Source organism: Drosophila mauritiana, chromosome 2L (genome assembly GCF_004382145.1).
Source record: "Drosophila mauritiana strain mau12 chromosome 2L, ASM438214v1, whole genome shotgun sequence".
Classification (NCBI taxonomy): Eukaryota; Metazoa; Arthropoda; class Insecta; order Diptera; family Drosophilidae; genus Drosophila; species Drosophila mauritiana.
The window spans coordinates 15,867,203-15,884,676 of record NC_046667.1 but is presented as its reverse complement, the minus strand read 5'-3'; the positions used below and the strand labels follow the sequence as shown (position 1 = coordinate 15,884,676).

General features: G+C 43.0%; 8 protein-coding genes across 9 annotated transcripts; 3 read left to right on the top strand and 5 right to left on the bottom strand.

Moving 5' to 3' along the window:
* Positions 1 to 85: 85 nt before the first annotated feature.
* LOC117150350 lies at positions 86 to 2,567 on the bottom strand. Its single transcript, XM_033317201.1, has 8 exons — positions 2,332 to 2,567; positions 2,107 to 2,270; positions 1,752 to 2,032; positions 1,509 to 1,692; positions 1,069 to 1,453; positions 706 to 1,016; positions 513 to 647; positions 86 to 454 (listed from the first exon to the last, which is right to left on the bottom strand). Exons 1-8 carry the CDS (start codon positions 2,460 to 2,462, stop codon positions 330 to 332), a joined length of 1,716 nt encoding a protein of 571 aa, XP_033173092.1. The 5' UTR covers positions 2,463 to 2,567; the 3' UTR covers positions 86 to 329.
* A 325-nt stretch (positions 2,568 to 2,892) lies between these two features.
* On the top strand, positions 2,893 to 4,198 carry LOC117149976 (glia maturation factor beta). Its single transcript, XM_033316870.1, has 4 exons — positions 2,893 to 3,068; positions 3,222 to 3,315; positions 3,382 to 3,572; positions 3,635 to 4,198. Exons 1-4 carry the CDS (start codon positions 3,066 to 3,068, stop codon positions 3,761 to 3,763), a joined length of 417 nt encoding a protein of 138 aa, XP_033172761.1. The 5' UTR covers positions 2,893 to 3,065; the 3' UTR covers positions 3,764 to 4,198.
* On the bottom strand, positions 4,073 to 5,528 carry LOC117149967 (zinc finger protein OZF). The gene is made up of 2 exons (XM_033316864.1): positions 5,403 to 5,528; positions 4,073 to 5,346 (listed from the first exon to the last, which is right to left on the bottom strand). The coding sequence occupies exons 1-2, from the start codon at positions 5,526 to 5,528 to the stop codon at positions 4,231 to 4,233; spliced, it is 1,242 nt and encodes a 413-aa protein (XP_033172755.1). The 3' UTR covers positions 4,073 to 4,230.
* A 511-nt stretch (positions 5,529 to 6,039) lies between these two features.
* Positions 6,040 to 9,711, top strand: LOC117142358 (ubiA prenyltransferase domain-containing protein 1 homolog). The gene is made up of 2 exons (XM_033306323.1): positions 6,040 to 7,017; positions 7,709 to 9,711. The coding sequence occupies exons 1-2, from the start codon at positions 6,577 to 6,579 to the stop codon at positions 8,345 to 8,347; spliced, it is 1,080 nt and encodes a 359-aa protein (XP_033162214.1). The 5' UTR covers positions 6,040 to 6,576; the 3' UTR covers positions 8,348 to 9,711.
* A 148-nt stretch (positions 9,712 to 9,859) lies between these two features.
* On the bottom strand, positions 9,860 to 11,444 carry LOC117142278 (probable cytochrome P450 303a1). The gene has a single exon (XM_033306197.1). The coding sequence runs from the start codon at positions 11,417 to 11,419 to the stop codon at positions 9,908 to 9,910; it is 1,512 nt and encodes a 503-aa protein (XP_033162088.1). The 5' UTR covers positions 11,420 to 11,444; the 3' UTR covers positions 9,860 to 9,907.
* A 99-nt stretch (positions 11,445 to 11,543) lies between these two features.
* On the top strand, positions 11,544 to 13,800 carry LOC117142440. 2 transcript variants are annotated; one of them, XM_033306536.1, is made up of 2 exons: positions 11,544 to 12,792; positions 13,012 to 13,800. In XM_033306536.1, the coding sequence occupies exons 1-2, from the start codon at positions 12,782 to 12,784 to the stop codon at positions 13,622 to 13,624; spliced, it is 624 nt and encodes a 207-aa protein (XP_033162427.1). In that variant the 5' UTR covers positions 11,544 to 12,781; the 3' UTR covers positions 13,625 to 13,800. The 2 variants fall into 2 exon arrangements, with proteins under 2 accessions (XP_033162427.1, XP_033162337.1); XM_033306446.1 differs by having other exon boundaries at positions 12,988 to 13,800.
* On the bottom strand, positions 13,800 to 14,457 carry LOC117142565 (E3 ubiquitin-protein ligase RNF4). Its single transcript, XM_033306658.1, has one exon. It carries the CDS (start codon positions 14,438 to 14,440, stop codon positions 13,910 to 13,912), a length of 531 nt encoding a protein of 176 aa, XP_033162549.1. The 5' UTR covers positions 14,441 to 14,457; the 3' UTR covers positions 13,800 to 13,909.
* Positions 14,458 to 14,563: 106 nt separating this feature from the next.
* Positions 14,564 to 17,407, bottom strand: LOC117142197 (A-kinase anchor protein 10, mitochondrial). Its single transcript, XM_033306074.1, has 4 exons — positions 17,245 to 17,407; positions 16,870 to 17,121; positions 15,537 to 16,595; positions 14,564 to 15,467 (listed from the first exon to the last, which is right to left on the bottom strand). Exons 1-4 carry the CDS (start codon positions 17,270 to 17,272, stop codon positions 14,956 to 14,958), a joined length of 1,851 nt encoding a protein of 616 aa, XP_033161965.1. The 5' UTR covers positions 17,273 to 17,407; the 3' UTR covers positions 14,564 to 14,955.
* Positions 17,408 to 17,474: the final 67 nt, after the last annotated feature.

Sequence of the window (17,474 nt, the reverse complement as noted above, 5' to 3'; positions counted from 1 at the left end):
TAACGACTTTTAATGGGTACAACGAAACTTTGAAAGTTAATACGAAAAAGAACATTTTTGATAGACAGCAAAAAGTTACATCTATAGAATTCTTATATTCTTGAAATGAAACGATTTATCCAGGACATCGTTGCTCAATTATACCACAAGATCGTATGGAAAAAGAGTAATTTAAAGCCACCTAGTTTAGAGATTGGCTCAACTTATAACTACGATAACACAATAGTAACAACAGAAAACAAAACAACAAAAAATGTGCAAGATCGTCGACCAACATATCATCTACAAAGTGAGTTTGATAATCTTGAAAACAACTAACTATAAAATATTCACAGAGTCTCACTCAGCATAAGATTGTCTATTAGCTTAGCGGACTCTTTGCCAAGAGTAATCTGGTACATTTCCAGCGAATTAGCTCGCTTTGATATCTCTATAAAACGGTCTCGAACAAGATCTGAAAGTTCAAGTTATACGTTATTTCCAACACACATTTTGTTCTTTTTCGAACTCACACAACAAATGGAGAAAGGCTAACGAAACCTTGATGCGACCATCAAACGTTTTCATAAAATCAATGGCATCGATTCCCGTGATTTTCGGATTATTACGCCAAATGTTTAAGAGACTCATCATTACGCTGTAGGTATCTGCAATGAGATTATATTTTATTTACGATAGCATGTTCTAAACATTGACTTAACTTACTAGCATTATTATCCTCACAGTATATGCCGTGCTCATTTATTTCGTTATTATTATAATTTTCATTTACTTCATCAGGCTGCTGCAGTTGAGGTTGCACATAGTCTTCCACTTCAAGCGGTTCGGGCTGATAGATATGTGCTTCTTTATTTCCACATTTTGTAGCCTGAGATGGTCGTACAAATATCTCCTTCGAAAGATTATCGGTAAACTCGCGGCCAAATATTGTTCTCAGTGTGTTTTCAGCCTCGAATTCCATTTCTTCATTACTGAGCTTAGGGCCGGAGTGGTTCTGAAGAGCTGAAAAACTTACACTACATCGAAAAATTAAAAAGTTTTAAATAACAAACTGAATAAAGGTCCTACTTGCTATTCAGTTTACACAGAAGTTCCTTGGGGGATTTCGGTAAATCCGATGGTTTTGGCACTATCACTTCCCTTGAAATGTATTCTTCCATATATTTCTGTCTATGCTTCACCAGCTGCATCCGGGTGTATTCAATTCGTTTGTCTACTATAAGCTTTCTTTTCTTATTCTTCGGCTTGCTAAATGTTATTTCTTCAAAAGAATTTAAATCTGAGGGCAACGTCGGCTCACAAACTATTTGAGTTACTTCAGCTGGTTCAATGTTATGCGGAAAGATTTGGGTCATGATAGCATTGTCAGCTTGGAAAACATCCCAATCATCCAATCTGGGCATTTTAACCGGTAAGATGTCAGTTGGATCCTGAGCTATTGAGTGTCGCTTTACTATAATACAAAATAATAGTTTATTACATTTTCAATTGAATCGAGAATTTCTTACGTGAGTTCCTTGTGCTGTCTTTGGGGTAAAGCTCTTGAAAAATGGTTAAGTCCGCACCCTCGGCTTCGCCAAAACCATTTGATGGCATAATTAAGCTATGATCTTCGGGAAGTTTAATATCTTCGGTGATTGTAATAGAATGATACGACTTTGACTGCGTGCAGCTCCGAGGTAGTTCAATAGACTGTTGGCGAAAAATGAAATCATATAAGGAAGAAGTCCAACAGTATCTTGGCGACCAACCTCGTCCAGGTCCTCCACCACCTGTTGTGTGCACTCCGATTGCCACACCTGGCATTCGGATAGCATCTGCTCGTAGTATTCCTGTGAGAATTCATCCAACAGTTCCGATTCCTGCAGTCTGGGACGTTTTGATACTGTTACTTTAGATTTCTTGGTGATCACCCGCTTTCGTTTGCGTTGGATTCGAATCTCAGATTTGTTGACCATTACGGATTTTGTGGTGGTGAGAACGTAATCCAAGTTGGTACGTGTACATTGCTCAAGTAATACCTTCGTATCTCCTATAAGAATTCGTGATTATATGTCAATGTTACGTAGTAACATTACACGTAGTAATGTTACGTGTAATACTTACCCAAAAGTAGATCCACTTGGCATCTAAAAATATCCGTAACTCCGAAAACCAAACGGGAAATGTCCTTGAAAATAACATTTTGCCTGTTTCTTGTGTCCAAAACTTTGGATCGCTCCTGGCGATTTCTTAATGCATTTTCATCAATTAATTCGGTGATTTGCTTGCTGAAATGTAGATAAATTACTGGTTTATTAAAACAATTAATTATATTTAATATTTAATTACCAGCAGGCGACTACATCCACATCTGCGATCTCATTTCGATCGAGTGGCGCAAACGCCGATTTCCGCGGCTTGCGGCCTCCTGCTTTCCAGCAGGAATTTAGGATGTTGCCCTCATATAAATTCAAACTCATCGTAACTACGACATTAGGCACATAAATAATAGTATTAACTATTTATAAGTAAGTGCTTAGCAATTAAACGTTAAGTTGAAAACACGGTGCTGCAACAGCCCTAAAGTAACGGTGCTTTTTTGAGAGTCCATCAGCCACTAGAGAGGACAAACATGATCCAAATATCGTATACGAACGATTTAAAATTACTATACAAAATTAAAGTTTTAAATATATTAATATCATATTTTTTAATTACAGCTTAAGCTAAAAAAAAGTACATTTCCATTATTTTTAATAATGTCCGTAAATAATTCCAATGTTACCGTTAGAAAAAATCTTAATGAAAAAAAAAAACATTTAACAAATATTGTTATTATTTTTTTAATTTATCAGAAACGTCGTTTAACAACACTTCACGATATTTTAGATGGAGCACAGAATTTTATTTGGCGTTCAGTGAACGGTCTTACTGCAGGAACAACAAAACAAAACTCAGAATAAACGACAGTATTTAAACGATTCCTTAAGAACAAGTGATATTGCACACCCACAATTAACTGCGAAAAATTCTGTAGTGCAGACCATTTTACAGATCGCATCCAAAACATCAGCGCTAAAGTTATGGTAAGAAGCGCATAAGAGGTCGAAAATCAATTACCAAAATGAAAACATGACTAATAGAGTGTGGGCGTGTTTTTGTTTTTCAATCGACGATTGTTGTTTGCAGATAACTTTGGGGATTCCAATTAATTAATCAATTATATCGATTTCATACAGAGTGATAACCAGATATGCGACATAAGCAACGAAGTTCTGGAGGAATTGAAGAAGTTTCGCTTCAGCAAGAGCAAAAATAATGCGGCTTTGATATGTAAGCCTTGATTGTCATGGTAACATATGTATGTAGTTTGTATGACCACTCCATTGTCCCTTGCAGTGAAAGTCGACCGGGAGAAGCAAACGGTGGTGCTGGACGAGTTCATCGACGATATTTCGGTGGACGAGCTGCAGGACACATTGCCAGGACACCAGCCCCGATATGTCATCTATACGTATAAGATGGTGCATGACGATCAGCGCATTTCGTACCCAATGTGCTTCATATTCTACACACCCAGGGATAGCCAGGTGGGAGTTTAGCAATACTCAAATATATTATATATTTCATAGCTCTCTATTATCTATTTCAGATCGAATTGCAGATGATGTACGCCTGCACGAAGAGCGCCCTTCAGCGCGAAGTAGATCTCACACGCGTCTACGAGATACGCGAACTAGACGAACTCACCGAGGAGTGGCTGAAAGCCAAGCTCAAGTAGAGAGGTTTCGATCTCTGCGATCAATCAATCCGGGCCGTTGTCAAAAGCAATATTTTATGATAGTTCTCTGATTGATTTTTGAGCTTTTTATATACATATTCAAACTGGATCAAGCCGATACCAACGATGCATACCAATACCAAACAAACCAATATTGAGATACTACAATTTTTACCTACAGAAAACACAAATCAAGCTTAGTTTATACAACAATGACATTTTTATATCGACGATCGCATGCGACAAGTATGCGCGAGGAGTTTTTAGTGATTTTAGTTCTTGCATTTAAGTAATAATCTTTATAGAAGCTGTGCTTGCCAAATTTCTACATGTATTTATTGTAAAGATATAAAAGCAAACATGACAAAATATTCCATTTTATATAGACAAACTAAATAAAAGTGTTCAATATCAAAACATAATCTAAAACAATAATTATGATTAACATAAATCTTCGTAGTAATACTCTAGTAATGTAGTCTTTGCGCTGCCGTGTGGTGTAGCATAGTGTAACGTCCTTCACTTGGCGTTGGCGGTGGAGGCGGCGGCGGAGCCAACATGTGAGCCATTGCAGCCATTCCCATTTGTGTGGCGGGGTTCGGAGGGCCGAGATGATGCAGTGCATCGTGATGGTAATGATGCGACATGGGCGGTGCAGGAGGCAACGGCAAATTCAGTAGATTATTATTCGCAGCATGTGTGCGGAAATGAAGACTGAGGCTGTCCGCCGTATCAAATGCCTTGTCGCAATCCGGGCACTTGAAGTGGGCGTGATCGAGGGTGTCCAGACCCACGGGATCCGTGTCTATGGCCTCATCATCATCATCGTCCACTATATCATGGTTTGTACTGGACTCCAGAGGATGAAGCTTCAATTTATGCGTTCGCATATCTCTTCGCCTGCTGAAAGCCTTGCCGCAGACATCGCAGTGATGGTTTTTGATGCCCGTATGGGTTATCATGTGCTTGGAGAGATCCCCGGCAGTGTAGAAACCTTTCTGACATAGCGAGCATACCTGATCACGCACTCCTAAGTGAATCTTCTGGTGCGCCTGGAAATTGCCCAACGCGGAAAACTGTTTGGAGCAGATCTCACACTGAAAAGGCTTGTCGCCCGTGTGCGTTCTTTCGTGGACCTTTAGATTGTACTTCTGGGCGAATCTCTGGATGCAAAAGCTGCATTGGTAGGGTTTCTCGCCCGTATGTGTTCTTATATGCTGTGTTAATTGGGCAATGCACTTGAAGCTTTTGTGGCACTCGTAGCAGGTGTGAGGCATCTTTGGCACAGGTTTGGGCCCCCGTTTTTTGTGCTCTTCTGGCGGTTTCCTTTGATATCGCGACCGCCTCTTGCTCACTTTGGCATCCACCGGTTCCTCCTCATCGCTGTCGCGCTGCGGAAGCAACGGCTTCTCCACAAAGTCCGTATTGGTGGCCGCATCCTGGCGCCAGGACTCCAGAATGCCCAGATATTGCCGTAGCCGGAGATCACTGTTTTCGCATTCCTGCTTGAAGTGGAAGGCAACTCCCAGCCGGTAAATACAGTTGTTGCAGATCACCGAGGGTAGGCCATCGGTTTTGAAAACCTAAAACAATTTGCATATGCCAATTAACATTGAAATACTGTGTTTTTAGAACCCACTCTTATTTTAGCGCATTGCATCAACATTACGGAAGGCATCATAGCAAAATCCGTGCTATATATTGAAGTTACAGGATGTAGTTCCTCCAGGCAAACTCGGCAAATTTTGTGTATATTATAGTCCATGTTTTATTTCGACTTTAAAAAAAATCAACAAATAATTGCTCGAAAGTTTTGCTTTAAATTCGTATCAGCTGATTGGGACCAGGGCTGCAACGGTACAGTCGTAACTCTAGCTTGTGAAACGAAACTATGATTGGGACCAGGGCTGCAACGGTACAGTCGTAACTCTAGCTTGTGAATCGAAACTATCAAATATGATTAAATTTGTTTCGCGGGTTTGAGTGAATTTTATTTTTTATTCATTTCTGCAAATCTTTTGCATAAATAGTAATATTTTGGTAAGCTACTTAAACTACTAATAACATTGAAAGGCGTTGATAACGATAAATACCTAAATATTTAAAACCCACATTTTGTTTTGCGAAACAACAAAAAATTAACTTAAAATCGGCGGTAAATATATATTACTTATTACCTCAAACAGTTTCATTTATGAAATTAAAGTAAAAACTGTAGGAATATGCAGGGCTGCACATGCAATACGGCGTTGCCATCTTTAACGAAAAAGTGTAACCTTCTTTCGTTTTTGCGCTGACGTGACGTGACAGTTGATTTGTTTGATTAAAATAACTAAAAGTAAAAGCGCAAAGCCAAATCGATTCGCGCCCGAATCCACTAGCCCGGAAACGGTAGCCGAAAGCAAAGACGCAGCCGGAAAAGGAGAGGCATACGGGAAGAACGATCCTCGCACCGGTCGAGGAAAAAAGAGAGAGAGGCACCGAGAGAGAGAGCGTGAGAAACTGGGAGCTGCACGGGTGAAATTTCGTGGTTTCGGGACCCCGACCACCTGAGCCCTCCACCCCCCGCTGATAATATACATATCCGCATATATTCCCCACTGGCAAGATGCTGTGTATACAATATTAGCGATTATCGAGAGCAGGCAGCGCATGTGCCGGCATCCAAGAAGCCACAATAGAATATTTAAGCTATTGTAAACAAATTCTGGAGAGGAGGTGACCAAGGTCAAACAATCCGACGAATACGAATACCTGGTGGCTAGTTTCGTTTCGCTCCACCGCAAAGTGCCAGTTATCCCGTGCCGCTTGCCATGGCCACACGCAGCCAGCTGTTGCCCAACGGCAACTTGTCCAGGAATGGCAAGACCAAGACAGAGGACGGTGAGGAGGTGGAAGCCGTCGCTGGAGCTCGTGCAGCAGGTGCAGGTGCCGGAGTAGCACTAAGGGGACGACTAACAGGACACCCATCCACATCCGGAACGTTTATGAAACTGAAAACCTATCTCCTAGCTCTGCGTCCCTGGTCGCTGTCCGCCAGTCTGGTTCCAACGCTGCTCGGCTCAGCCCTGGCCTACCGCTCCCAGTGGGCGGAGGAGTTTTCGCTGGCCACCTTCTTTCTCACCGCCTTCACCGTGGTCACCGTCCACTGCGCCGGCAACGTCGTTAACACCTACTTCGACTTCATCAAGGGCATTGACAAGCAGAAAGCCGACGACCGCACGCTGGTGGATCACATACTCACCAAGGATGAGGTGAGCTATCGAACGGATGGATCAATTAAGACAATAGAGTGCAGATCCGTCCATAGAGCGTATTTAAGAGCCGTAAAGCTTACTCCAACTCCTTGGAAACTAAAACTTCAAACAAGTTCAAATTCAATTTATGATTTTCAACAAATTTTAAACAAATTCCAACAAAATTCCTAATTTGCAAATACTTTATTCCGAAAAATCCCATTATATGCAAAGAAACTCGCGAACACTTCTAAATATTTAATGGCAAAACGTGATTTTTAAATTTAAATTTGTCAGTGGCAAAGCAAACATTTTCCAAATTGTCTTTTAAAATTATCAAAAACAACTTTAAACACCTAACAAGTTTCAAAGTGCAGTCCATGTATGTGTGTACCATTCAGATGAACAGAAATTAAATTATTTTTATATACGTTCCAAAAAAAAAACGTGCCGAAATCATAAACCATTTTGGAAGAGAAAACAATATCAATAATAGCTAGCAATTAGCAAGGTACTAATTTAAATCAAGGGCAAATATATTAGAGACTAGTCAAACAATAATACTTTTAAATTTTTAGGACCATTCTCTCAGTTGATTTTATTTAATTATTTTATAATGGATTTAATAGGAATATGATGAAATTACTGGAATGACAACATATTTAATCATCACCACAATTATAAATAATAAATATTTGTTCATTTGCAGGTGGTATCGCTGGGCGCCATTCTGTACATGGCTGGCTGTGGAGGTTTTGTGTTGCTGGCTGTGCTCAGTCCGGCGAAAATGGAGCACCTGGCACTGATCTACTTCGGGGGATTGTCCTCGAGCTTCCTGTACACCGGAGGCATTGGTTTCAAGTATATTGCTCTGGGAGATCTGGTTATACTGATACTCTTTGGACCCATCTCTGTGCTATTCGCCTTCATGTCGCAAACGGGTCATGTGGACTGGACGACAATGGGCTATGCGATTCCTTTGGCCCTCAACACGGAGGCCATCCTGCACAGCAACAACACAAGGGATGCGGACAACGATCGCCGGGCTGGAATCGTAACGCTCGCCATTTTGATAGGCCGCACAGCATCGCACGTTCTGTATGCCATGCTGCTCTTCGCACCCTACTCATTATTCTTCATCTTCGGCTTGAAGTACTCTCTGTGGTTCCTGCTGCCGCTGGTGACCCTGCCGCAAGCGTTCCAGATTGAGAAGCGTTTCCGCAACGAACAGACGATGCACCTGGTGCCGCGGCAAACAGCCAAGCTGAACTTCTTTTTTGGCATCTTGTACGTGGTGGCCTGCTGTTGTGCCCATCAGTTGCCCACCTTCGGATTGCGAAGAAATTGATAGGCGGGAAATCTGAATCAGAGAGAATGATGGTGCAATGATTTAGGGAATTTCATTAGGTTTTAGTCAATGTGAGTAACATGAAGGAAGGGAGAGTGAAGCTTTGTCAGCTTCCCACAGTTTGACGTTGCGCAAATTTCGAATGCTGCTAGTCGCCCGTTAGATTCTAAACTTTTGAACTGAACATATCCTAGCCCTAATGGGTCGATTAACTTGAGAGAAAACCTATGGTTAATATAAGACATTTTGAAATACGGATTACAGGCCTAGTATCAGCTTAACAGTTTACTATTTCGATTCCAAACGATAATCCACAAGCATTGTGCAAACATATAATAAGCTAAAAAGTCTCTAAACCAAATGCATACTTAAAATAAATCTTAGCATCTTTTGCAAATACCATACCAAAAGTATGATATTAGACAATTAATTTCTATGTCAAAAATTGCTTAAATTGCCCAAAGGTTTGGCGACCATCGACCTTGACCTATCCCACTCGTTTTTATTTATTTCATATCGTCACAATTTTAAGTCCTAACCAATCGATGTTATTAATAATCATACTCTTCCTCTCGCTCGTTGGGAATCACGGACCAAGAAAGTTTTGTGCAGCAGCAACCAACCATTAATAGTAATTCAACCCACTTTTATATTATTCGAAAATATATATATAAATATCACCACATTCACACGGGTGCAGATACTTAAGTTTCGCGAATCAAAATGCAGATTTACTTTACGAATAGAAGTGCTTGGAAATGCAGCTAAGTTGAAAGTTTTATCGGCAATTGGCTGGCTTGCTTTGTGAGTTTTACAAATATTATATACACGAACACGAGCATATATATATATTTATACACAAATCTAGATCATGTAAGCCCAGTGTCTAGCGGCAGGATCAGAGTGAGAATTATAAAGGAAAAATCGTGAAAAAAACTAAGCAAAACGAAAACAGAACACAAATTACAATTTTTAATAACTATATACGTATGTAGATGTCGAGGCGAAGAAGCAACAATTGTTTTCCATTAACAATAGCGTATGCATATAAACAAATAGCTTTAAATAACAAACAAATGAGGAGAAAGCCAAATCCCATTCGCATTATACATTATAATCCATTGTGTAACTGATGATTTGTGTGGCAATATTTATTTGTACGCTAGATTTTTGTATATTCATTCATTCTTTTGTGTATACTGCATAATGAAATGCTTCTGTTGGAATCGCTCAGTAACCGAGTGGAATTGAACTAAGTGAAAACTTCGTAGACTACAAATCAACAACCAGATGAACAATAATAATTATAATGCTATTGATAATTAAATGTTTAATTAGACAATGTAAACGAGAATTGTGTAATATATACTGATTTATATTTTATTGAACGTGAAAGAAAGTGCCAGGGGCTTTAATTGAAAATTCTTATTTCAGCCAATCCATAACATAACATACATTTCGATTTAAACGGAAGATGCAGGAAGTTTCAGTAATATTGATAACCCTATTCCGTGTCGAGGTAAGTTTGAAAGCATTACGTGAAAGAAGCCTTAATCCTTATTACTGCTCTCTAGCCACCAGCATGATGTCATATGGCTTCACAGCAGCGGTGGCTCCCTCGAGCGGTACCTCCTCCGGCACCTGGCCCGGAATGGCCACCATCTTGAAGTTTTGGAGCACTGTGGTCGTGAACATAAACAGATTCTGTCGCCCCAACAAGTCACCCATGCAGCGATGACGTCCGAACCCAAAGGGATTGAAGGCCTCAGGTAGTTTCAGATGGCCATCGAAGAGGTATCTATCCGGATTGAATGACTCTGGATCGGGAAAGTCGACTGGGTTGATCAGCATTCCCCTGAAACAGGCAATGACCATGGTGTCCTTTGGAATTTCATATCCCGACAATCGAGTATCGCAGACAGCTCGATGCGGTATGCCGAATGTGTGGAGCATGAACATCCTGACCGCCTCCAAGGTGATAGCCTCGCAATAGGGCAACTTGGTGCGGTCGCGGGACCACTCGGGTATGCGCTCCAGACCCACTACCTCCTTGATCTCCTGGAAGGCTCTCTCCTGGATTTCAGGCTGCAGCACCAAGTGCATGAAACAAAAGCCCAGGCTCTTGTTGGTGGTCTCGGACCCAGCCAAGAACATATCCAAGCAAATGGCCAAGAGACTCTCGTCGCTGAACATGCCCTTCTCATCGTTACCCTCGTCCTGGGCACGGAGATACGAATCCATCAGATCCCTCGGTTCGTCGTAGTTCTTATATGTCAGGCGATGCAGCTCGATCTCCTTGCTCATAAACGTATACAAAGATCTGTGACTCTCCACGAAACCATTGTAGCCGGAGAAGTTGGGAGCTATGAATCGGAGCAGCGGAAAGTGGCTGAAAAGAGCGCCCACCATGTCGATGTTTTTGAAGAGCTCAAAGAAGGTCTCCAGCAGCTCCGTAATCTCCGGAGAACCAGGCTCGTATCTTCTACCGCTCAGCATGCACCAGAGAGTGTTCAGTACATAAACACTCGTTAGGTCGTGCATTTCAATCCTCGTCTGCTTTCCTCCTGACTTTAGCACCTTGTCCTTCAAGTCCTGCAGCAAACACGTGGCCTCGTTGTGCACTATATCCATCATGCCACTTCTAGCGAAGCCAAAGTTCTTCAGATGCCTCAGAATGAATCTACGCTGCTCCACCCACATCTCGCCGTCCGTTAGAAGCACGCCCAATCGGGAATTGAAGGTTCTCAGGCGATAGAATATGCCATCGGGACGGCCGTCAATATCTTCGTTGGTCATCATTTCACTGATGGCATCGTTCGTATAGGCTATCACCACCTTATCCTTGCCAATCTTGAGGCCAAAGAAGCCATAGGGATTCACATACTGCCTGGCAAACACGTCGATCACCTTGCAAAACATGCCAAGGCGACAGCGAAGTTGGGAGACCTGCAGGGCGCTACCCACAATGGGATACCAGACAGGTCCTGGCGGAAACCGCTTGGGCTTCCGAACTCCTCCGAACAAGATGGCCAACAGAGTGGCACAGAAAATCCAGATGACCGCATAAAACATGTTTTCGCTTTCACTTTCTACCAGTTACGCAATCTTGGCTGGAGTTGCGAGCTGGACTTTCGGGTTGGTAAGCTATCCACTGCTTCCTGGTAACTTCGTCCAGAGTTCGATCCCGCTCCTGACGTTCACTCAAATCGACTGAATCCGCTCGGTTGGTTGGGCGTCGCTTTTATAGAGGTCTTGTGAAAAAGCTTTTCCTCATGTTTGATTTGTCGTTTTAAAGTTATCTCGTGTTTATAGTTGAGAAAAATGGGTTGCGAAAGTAGTATGGTTAATTGTTCTTGGCTATATTTTGTAAATGTGGCTATTGATTAGTAATCGTACTGAAAAAATGTTTAATATAGGCACAAAATAGCTAAAACTTCATAAAAGTTTGTTGATTTTAAGCATTATACATTTGACATTCCCCAAATTAAAACAAGCGCGAATGCAACTTTCAAGTGTCTTGACTATCAGATACCCATTACTTAGCAGCTGAGCTGCTGCAAGAAAACCTAAAATTCCTAGGCTATATCGATAGCTTCTATAGTTCGAAAGATACAAGATTCCCAAACGAACAGACCACAGACTTGACCAAGAATATATATACTTTATATGGTTGGAAAGACTTTCAAATAACATCTAGGATACTCCAGCATACATTCTTAAATTATGGAATAGGATTATTATATAATGAGAACTATAAATTGTTTTCGAAATTTCTTTTTAAAAATACCTATCTAACGTACATGATTTCGACTTTGAATTTCGCTGAGTCACTATTGCATAAGATCCTTAACTCGATCCATTTCCCTTTAGCCTTAAAGACCCAAATCTTCACCCGTCTGACCCACTGCCTTGTGGATGGTTCAACTGCATTTTCCTCGGCGCCAAATTGCCGCTAACCGCCGACTTTAATGGTCATGGACAACGCCACCAAAACCACTGGATCACCAACGCCGCCAAAGTCAAGGAAAACTTGTTGCGTTAAGAAAACCGCGAAAACGCAAATACAAGAAACCCGTTTGCTCCAAATGAAAGGGAAAACAAATGGAGATGTTGGCGAAGAGAAAAGCAAGGAGACGGAGGAGGAGGAGCTGCCTGGACAACTCGACTGGATGAGGCTATTATGTCATCGCCATCGCCATTGCGGAAAGCTGCGGGATGGACTTTGTTTTGATGATAAGTCCGCTGGTTCCGGTTTCTGGGGATCGGGGCTTCGGGTTTGCGATCTTGCCGTTTCAGTCGATCAAAGTGGAGCTGCCATCGATTTTTGGCGTCCAATTGGGGCTTTAACACGGCGCCACACTCGCGGATCTCGCCCATTTGAAGACTGGCGCCCGAGCTGCGAAGACGTGACAGGACTGCAATTAAGTCTAAGGAATGGGTTTCAGGTGAGCGGAGTGGCAAAGTGGAAAACAAGGATCTACACACTATACAATTTTGAAGTTTGTTAAACTTGTACTGTGCGTGCTTAAACTAATTTACTAAACTAACATTGAAATGATTAGTCTCAAAATTTGGTGAAATGTGAGGAAATGAATAGTGTTTCTAAAAACCAAATATGATTTTAATAAACTTAAATACAGTTCTTACTTTAAACCAACCCGTAGAATTGTGCTCTTAGCTGCCACCGGTCTGGGAGCGATGTACATGATGCATCTGCTCGCCCAGGATTGGGTGAAGATCCGACCCATTCGCGGAATAACCCAACTAGCCGGAATGGCCGCTCAGCCGATCCAACAGGTTATTGCACCCATCCAACAGGCCAGCGGGGCGCTAAATTTATTCCGGAGCAGGAGAGAGGCCAGCCTGAATCACGAACTCGGTTGGGTGCGAAGGACCCAAGATTCGGGTGGAGGAAATGGTGCCAGAGGTGGCCGAGGTGGTGGCGCGGATCACAGGCCACCACCTGCCGTCGATTGGAAGAGGATCCTGTCGAGAGATCCCTTCGAGTGCCTGCAATCCTTGATATGCCAACTGATGTCCGGAGCGGAAGCGAAAGTTCCGGAGGCTGAGCTGCTCATGGATTATCTGGAGTCATCGCTGGAGCTGGCTCCGGCCAAGATTGGTCGCGCCTTCAGTCGAGGATTGGCCTTGAGAGGCAGCACGGAGCTGTGCTACAACGAATATCCATTTTGCCTCTACTCCGCCAAAACGATGTTGCGCATCCTGCGTTGGTTCAGTGAATCGGGCGAATCGCTGCCCGTGGATAATGTGGCCTAGTTCAAATCCAGTCTAGCTTCAGTTTTCTCAAGAGAGAGTTGAAAGAGAAAGTGAAAATGTGAAACTATGTTTCATGATGTTAATAGAATATCAATAATACAGGATAGCATATGATGCATCCTCTTTTATTATAAATATAATATTAAAATTTTTTATAAGAAAAATAGTTTATAGTTAAGGTGTTTCATGTTTTTACTTGAATTTTGAACAAACATCAACCATAAAAGAACGTTTTTACATACATATGAAAACTTCAATGAAAACGCAAAAATTGAGATGGTCGAATTAATGAGACAATAAGCTCGGACTGTAGATCCTGCGCACGTGGAAGTGGCGAGCCCGTCGCCGGCAGATGGGGCAGCGATGGTTGCGCCGTATGGCTATGTGGATGCAGCTGCTGCCAAACAAATGGCCACAACGGAGCGAGACCAGGCGATGTATTCCATTTTCCGTCCAGGGCAACAGGCAAATGGAGCACCTTGAGTCCTCCACCATCTTGTCCAGACGCTGATTGATTTTCTTCACACCCGAATGGAGCTCTGCAATGAGCACAAGTTCGCCGAGTCTGTGCAAACGTTCCTCGAGGGTCGCATAATGCAGCATCTTGCCCTGCAACTGGCGCAGGATGCGACGACGCTGAGTATTCAGATATTTGACCCGCAAGTTGTGAGCCCTGAGCTTGCGGACTTGCTCCTCCGGATTGCCATTGGGCGGCTCCTGCTGCTGCTCCGTGCGCTCAAGTTCCTTCTCGAGTGCCTCCATTTTCACCAACAATAGATTGATCTGGTTTTCCTGCGTCTCTGTCTCCGTCGACATTTTGTATTGTAGTGACAGATAAATCCAAATCGAATTGTTATGTAGATTGCGATGAAAATATAAAGTAATTGCATTGAGCCTATGTGGTTACTGAAAAAGTTTATTCATAACAATAAATCTTTCTTGGTAGTGTGTATCATCAGTATGCAAAAATATTCATATACATTATGTAATACAATTGTTTAAACATATTAAAACGGAATGAAGTAACTTAGCTTCTGTTTCATATTTGAGTTTTGCGTTCTGTTGCTGTAAATAACAAATGAGCGAGCGATAGTTTCGTTAATAATGCGCTTTCAAAGCCCATAGCAATAATTAAAATAAGTTAAAGTAAAGTATTTGATTTGTTCAACACAATTTGTACATAAGGGGAGATTAATAGAGAGCTTCTGTTGCGACTTCTTTTTTGTGCACATGTCGGGGAGATTGATTCTCGCTTTGATTTCGGCGCAAAAAGAGTAATTTGTAAAACAATGAGAATAAGTATGAAATAAATTCAGTAAAGGTAAAGCACATCAGGCCAGCGGAGGAGTCTTGTTGTCACTGAGAGTGACACTCGTAACATCCCGGACAATCATCTCGGCCACCTGCCAAGCTATCTCCTCTTGCACATTGTCCTCCGGCAGGTTCACCAGCTTCCGCATGGCATTTTTCAGCTTGCTTCCGCTGACGCTCAGTGACCACGGCTGCGATTTCAGAGCCACTGCGTCCACGGCCTCAAAGTCCCGCTCATAGCGTCCCAAGGAGTTAACAAAACCGAATTTCAATGCGCCCACAGGACGCTGCCACAAAAGTTGGGGATTCGTCAGCTGCCTAGCATCGATGTTGAGATTTCCCGACTGATGATTTAGCGCTGTTTTGGACGGCGCTTGATCCATGGAAGCCAGCAGTGTGTTGTGCTGCGAAATGTGCGTGCAGTCTGACATGGATAGAGTTTTTCGATGTCGCTGCTGTTGGGCATTGGAGGACTTGCCAGCTCTGCGCAAGCTCAGCTTGTGCTGGAGATTCGGATGAGGGGTGGAATTATCTGAATAAGGAAAAGTAAGCTTAGGTTAGTGCCACACAGTGTCACATAAGTTGATATATTCAAACAAACCTCTCTTGACCTTCAATTCGTTCACGTAGTTATCGAAGATGTGCGACTTTAGAAAGTCAGCGAAATACTTTTGCTCCAGATACTTGGCCGTCACCAAGAGGGCCAAGTCGAAGGCTTGCCACTGCTCATTCGGAGCACAGATCGCTTGTTCCACTCGTGAGCGCAGCTTCTGGGACATCCACAGACGGCACTCGGACTGGAGGGAGAAGTATTTGTCGTATATGATCATGGCATCGCTTTGCGCAGCCTTGCGATCCTCCTCCTTCTCCTCGCCGGAAGCAAAGCTCTTGCGGAAGTTAATGGCGGTGATCCAGAACTCCAGGCATTCCCGCTCTTGTCGCTGCTCCAGGTACTCGGTGAAGTAGAACAAAGCCAGTTCGCTGTTCAAGACGTCGTAGATATTTACTGAGCCGCCCTCGATCAACTCCAGACAGTATGTGGAGTAGTAGCCGCTCTGTAGAAATCCCTGCACATGATCCCGCTCCAGCTGCTCCAGCACAAACTCTCTAGCTTCGTCAAAGCAGCTAGCCGGGATTGGTTTGCTGCACTCGGACTTATCCCTTCCGCAAAGGAGCAGCGATATATGCGCGAGGATGACGATGGGCAGCTCCACTTGCAGGCTGGCGTTCACTATCAGATACTTTTGGTATATGGCAATAGCATCGCTGATGCTGGCCCGCGACAGCTCGGAGTTCATCACACTTTCTGTTCCAGACTTTTGCCTATTGAGCTGCTTGTTGGTCTCCGCATAAATGCGGCTCTTCTCGTCGTCTGTGAGGGGTTTGCGCATTGACAGATCGCACAGCGTCTTCAATTCAGGTACATCTTTTTCATCTTTGTGCGGAGAAGATTGTTCCATCGCCATCCGAGGAGCCTCCTCCGGTTCCTCCTTCTCTTGCGTCAGCGCCGCCCGCTTAAAGTTCTCAATGTCCAAGTAGAATTTGATCAGCGGCAGGGCCTGTCGGGTGTCCAGATACTGAACAAAGAAGCTCAGGCAGTTCGGATCGTTGACGATGGAAGCGAGATTCATGGAGAGGCGTGAGTTGTAGGTGAAAATGTCTGGGAAGAAAGCAAAAGTTTTGAGATTTTCTGTTCATTGGTTATAGGAAAGCGGGTATCCAAGCATAAATGGCAATGATTAAGACAGTTTCTTATATCATGATTTAAATTAAGTAGGCACACATGTCCATATGTGGAAATATTCCTTATAAGCAATAATGTTGTCTACATTTTATCATGGGCAGTCGAGAATGGAGCTGCGATTTGCCAATCATTTCACATTCAAAGGTGCCAACGTGATGAGCAATTGAACAATGGGCAATGAGGTAATTACCATCGTTGCTGGCGAGACTGATGCCATCGGAGGGGGCTCCTCCACCGCCTCCTCCTCCCGTGGTTCCCACGCCGCCCTCCTCCTTCGCTTCTAGGAACACTTCGTCGCAGAAACTGGTTGTGGAGCGCAGCGAGTGGCGTTTGTGAGCCATGGCTGCATCACCAGCTCCAGCGGCGTCGGTGGTGTCCACATCATACGCTGGCATTTGGCCACAAATGGCATCCGTGGCATCTTGGCTGCTGCGACGTCGGCCTAAATAAATCAACAAAAAACAAATGTAATTGGTGTCAACAGAAGAGGAAGAGGGGATGAAGAAGCGGGGAAGAGGAGTTGGGTGAAAACAGCAGCGAAATTTCTTTAATTTCTTTAACTCACTGGCGTGCCTCTTTATGTAATTTAACATCTTTACATTCTCCGGCTTTCGGTGGATTCGAGAAGTGCTTCTTGTGCTTCAAAATGCCGATTTACTGGAGATTCGATGAAATAATTTAATGCAGTGCGACGGTAAATATTATGAAAATGGTTTCAGGCGATAGTGTTTTTTTGCGACCTAATCATTTTAGGGTATTGTCGCTGGCTGGTCACTCTGTTTGCACTATTGTGGT

What these genes read in the sequence shown, in the direction of transcription:
- LOC117150350 (XM_033317201.1), bottom strand. Translation starts at nt 2,462, where the DNA reads ATGAGTTTGAATTTATATGAGGGCAACATCCTAAATTCCTGCTGGAAA. An exon ending in TGGTGGAGGACCTGGACGAG is followed by an intron (nt 1,693 to 1,751) that starts GTTGGTCGCCAA and finishes TTTCGCCAACAG; the next exon opens with TCTATTGAACTACCTCGGAG. An exon ending in AGCCTTTCTCCATTTGTTGT is followed by an intron (nt 455 to 512) that starts GTGAGTTCGAAA and finishes TTGAACTTTCAG; the next exon opens with ATCTTGTTCGAGACCGTTTT.
- LOC117149976 (XM_033316870.1), top strand. An exon ending in AAATAATGCGGCTTTGATAT is followed by an intron (nt 3,316 to 3,381) that starts GTAAGCCTTGAT and finishes TGTCCCTTGCAG; the next exon opens with TGAAAGTCGACCGGGAGAAG. An exon ending in ACACACCCAGGGATAGCCAG is followed by an intron (nt 3,573 to 3,634) that starts GTGGGAGTTTAG and finishes TATCTATTTCAG; the next exon opens with ATCGAATTGCAGATGATGTA.
- LOC117149967 (XM_033316864.1), bottom strand. Translation starts at nt 5,528, where the DNA reads ATGGACTATAATATACACAAAATTTGCCGAGTTTGCCTGGAGGAACTA. An exon ending in TGCAATGCGCTAAAATAAGA is followed by an intron (nt 5,347 to 5,402) that starts GTGGGTTCTAAA and finishes AAATTGTTTTAG; the next exon opens with GTTTTCAAAACCGATGGCCT.
- LOC117142358 (XM_033306323.1), top strand. Translation starts at nt 6,577, where the DNA reads ATGGCCACACGCAGCCAGCTGTTGCCCAACGGCAACTTGTCCAGGAAT. An exon ending in ACATACTCACCAAGGATGAG is followed by an intron (nt 7,018 to 7,708) that starts GTGAGCTATCGA and finishes GTTCATTTGCAG; the next exon opens with GTGGTATCGCTGGGCGCCAT.
- LOC117142278 (XM_033306197.1), bottom strand. Translation starts at nt 11,419, where the DNA reads ATGTTTTATGCGGTCATCTGGATTTTCTGTGCCACTCTGTTGGCCATC.
- LOC117142565 (XM_033306658.1), bottom strand. Translation starts at nt 14,440, where the DNA reads ATGTCGACGGAGACAGAGACGCAGGAAAACCAGATCAATCTATTGTTG.
- LOC117142197 (XM_033306074.1), bottom strand. Translation starts at nt 17,272, where the DNA reads ATGTTAAATTACATAAAGAGGCACGCCA. An exon ending in CAGTCTCGCCAGCAACGATG is followed by an intron (nt 16,596 to 16,869) that starts GTAATTACCTCA and finishes CTTTCTTCCCAG; the next exon opens with ACATTTTCACCTACAACTCA. An exon ending in CGAATTGAAGGTCAAGAGAG is followed by an intron (nt 15,468 to 15,536) that starts GTTTGTTTGAAT and finishes TTCCTTATTCAG; the next exon opens with ATAATTCCACCCCTCATCCG.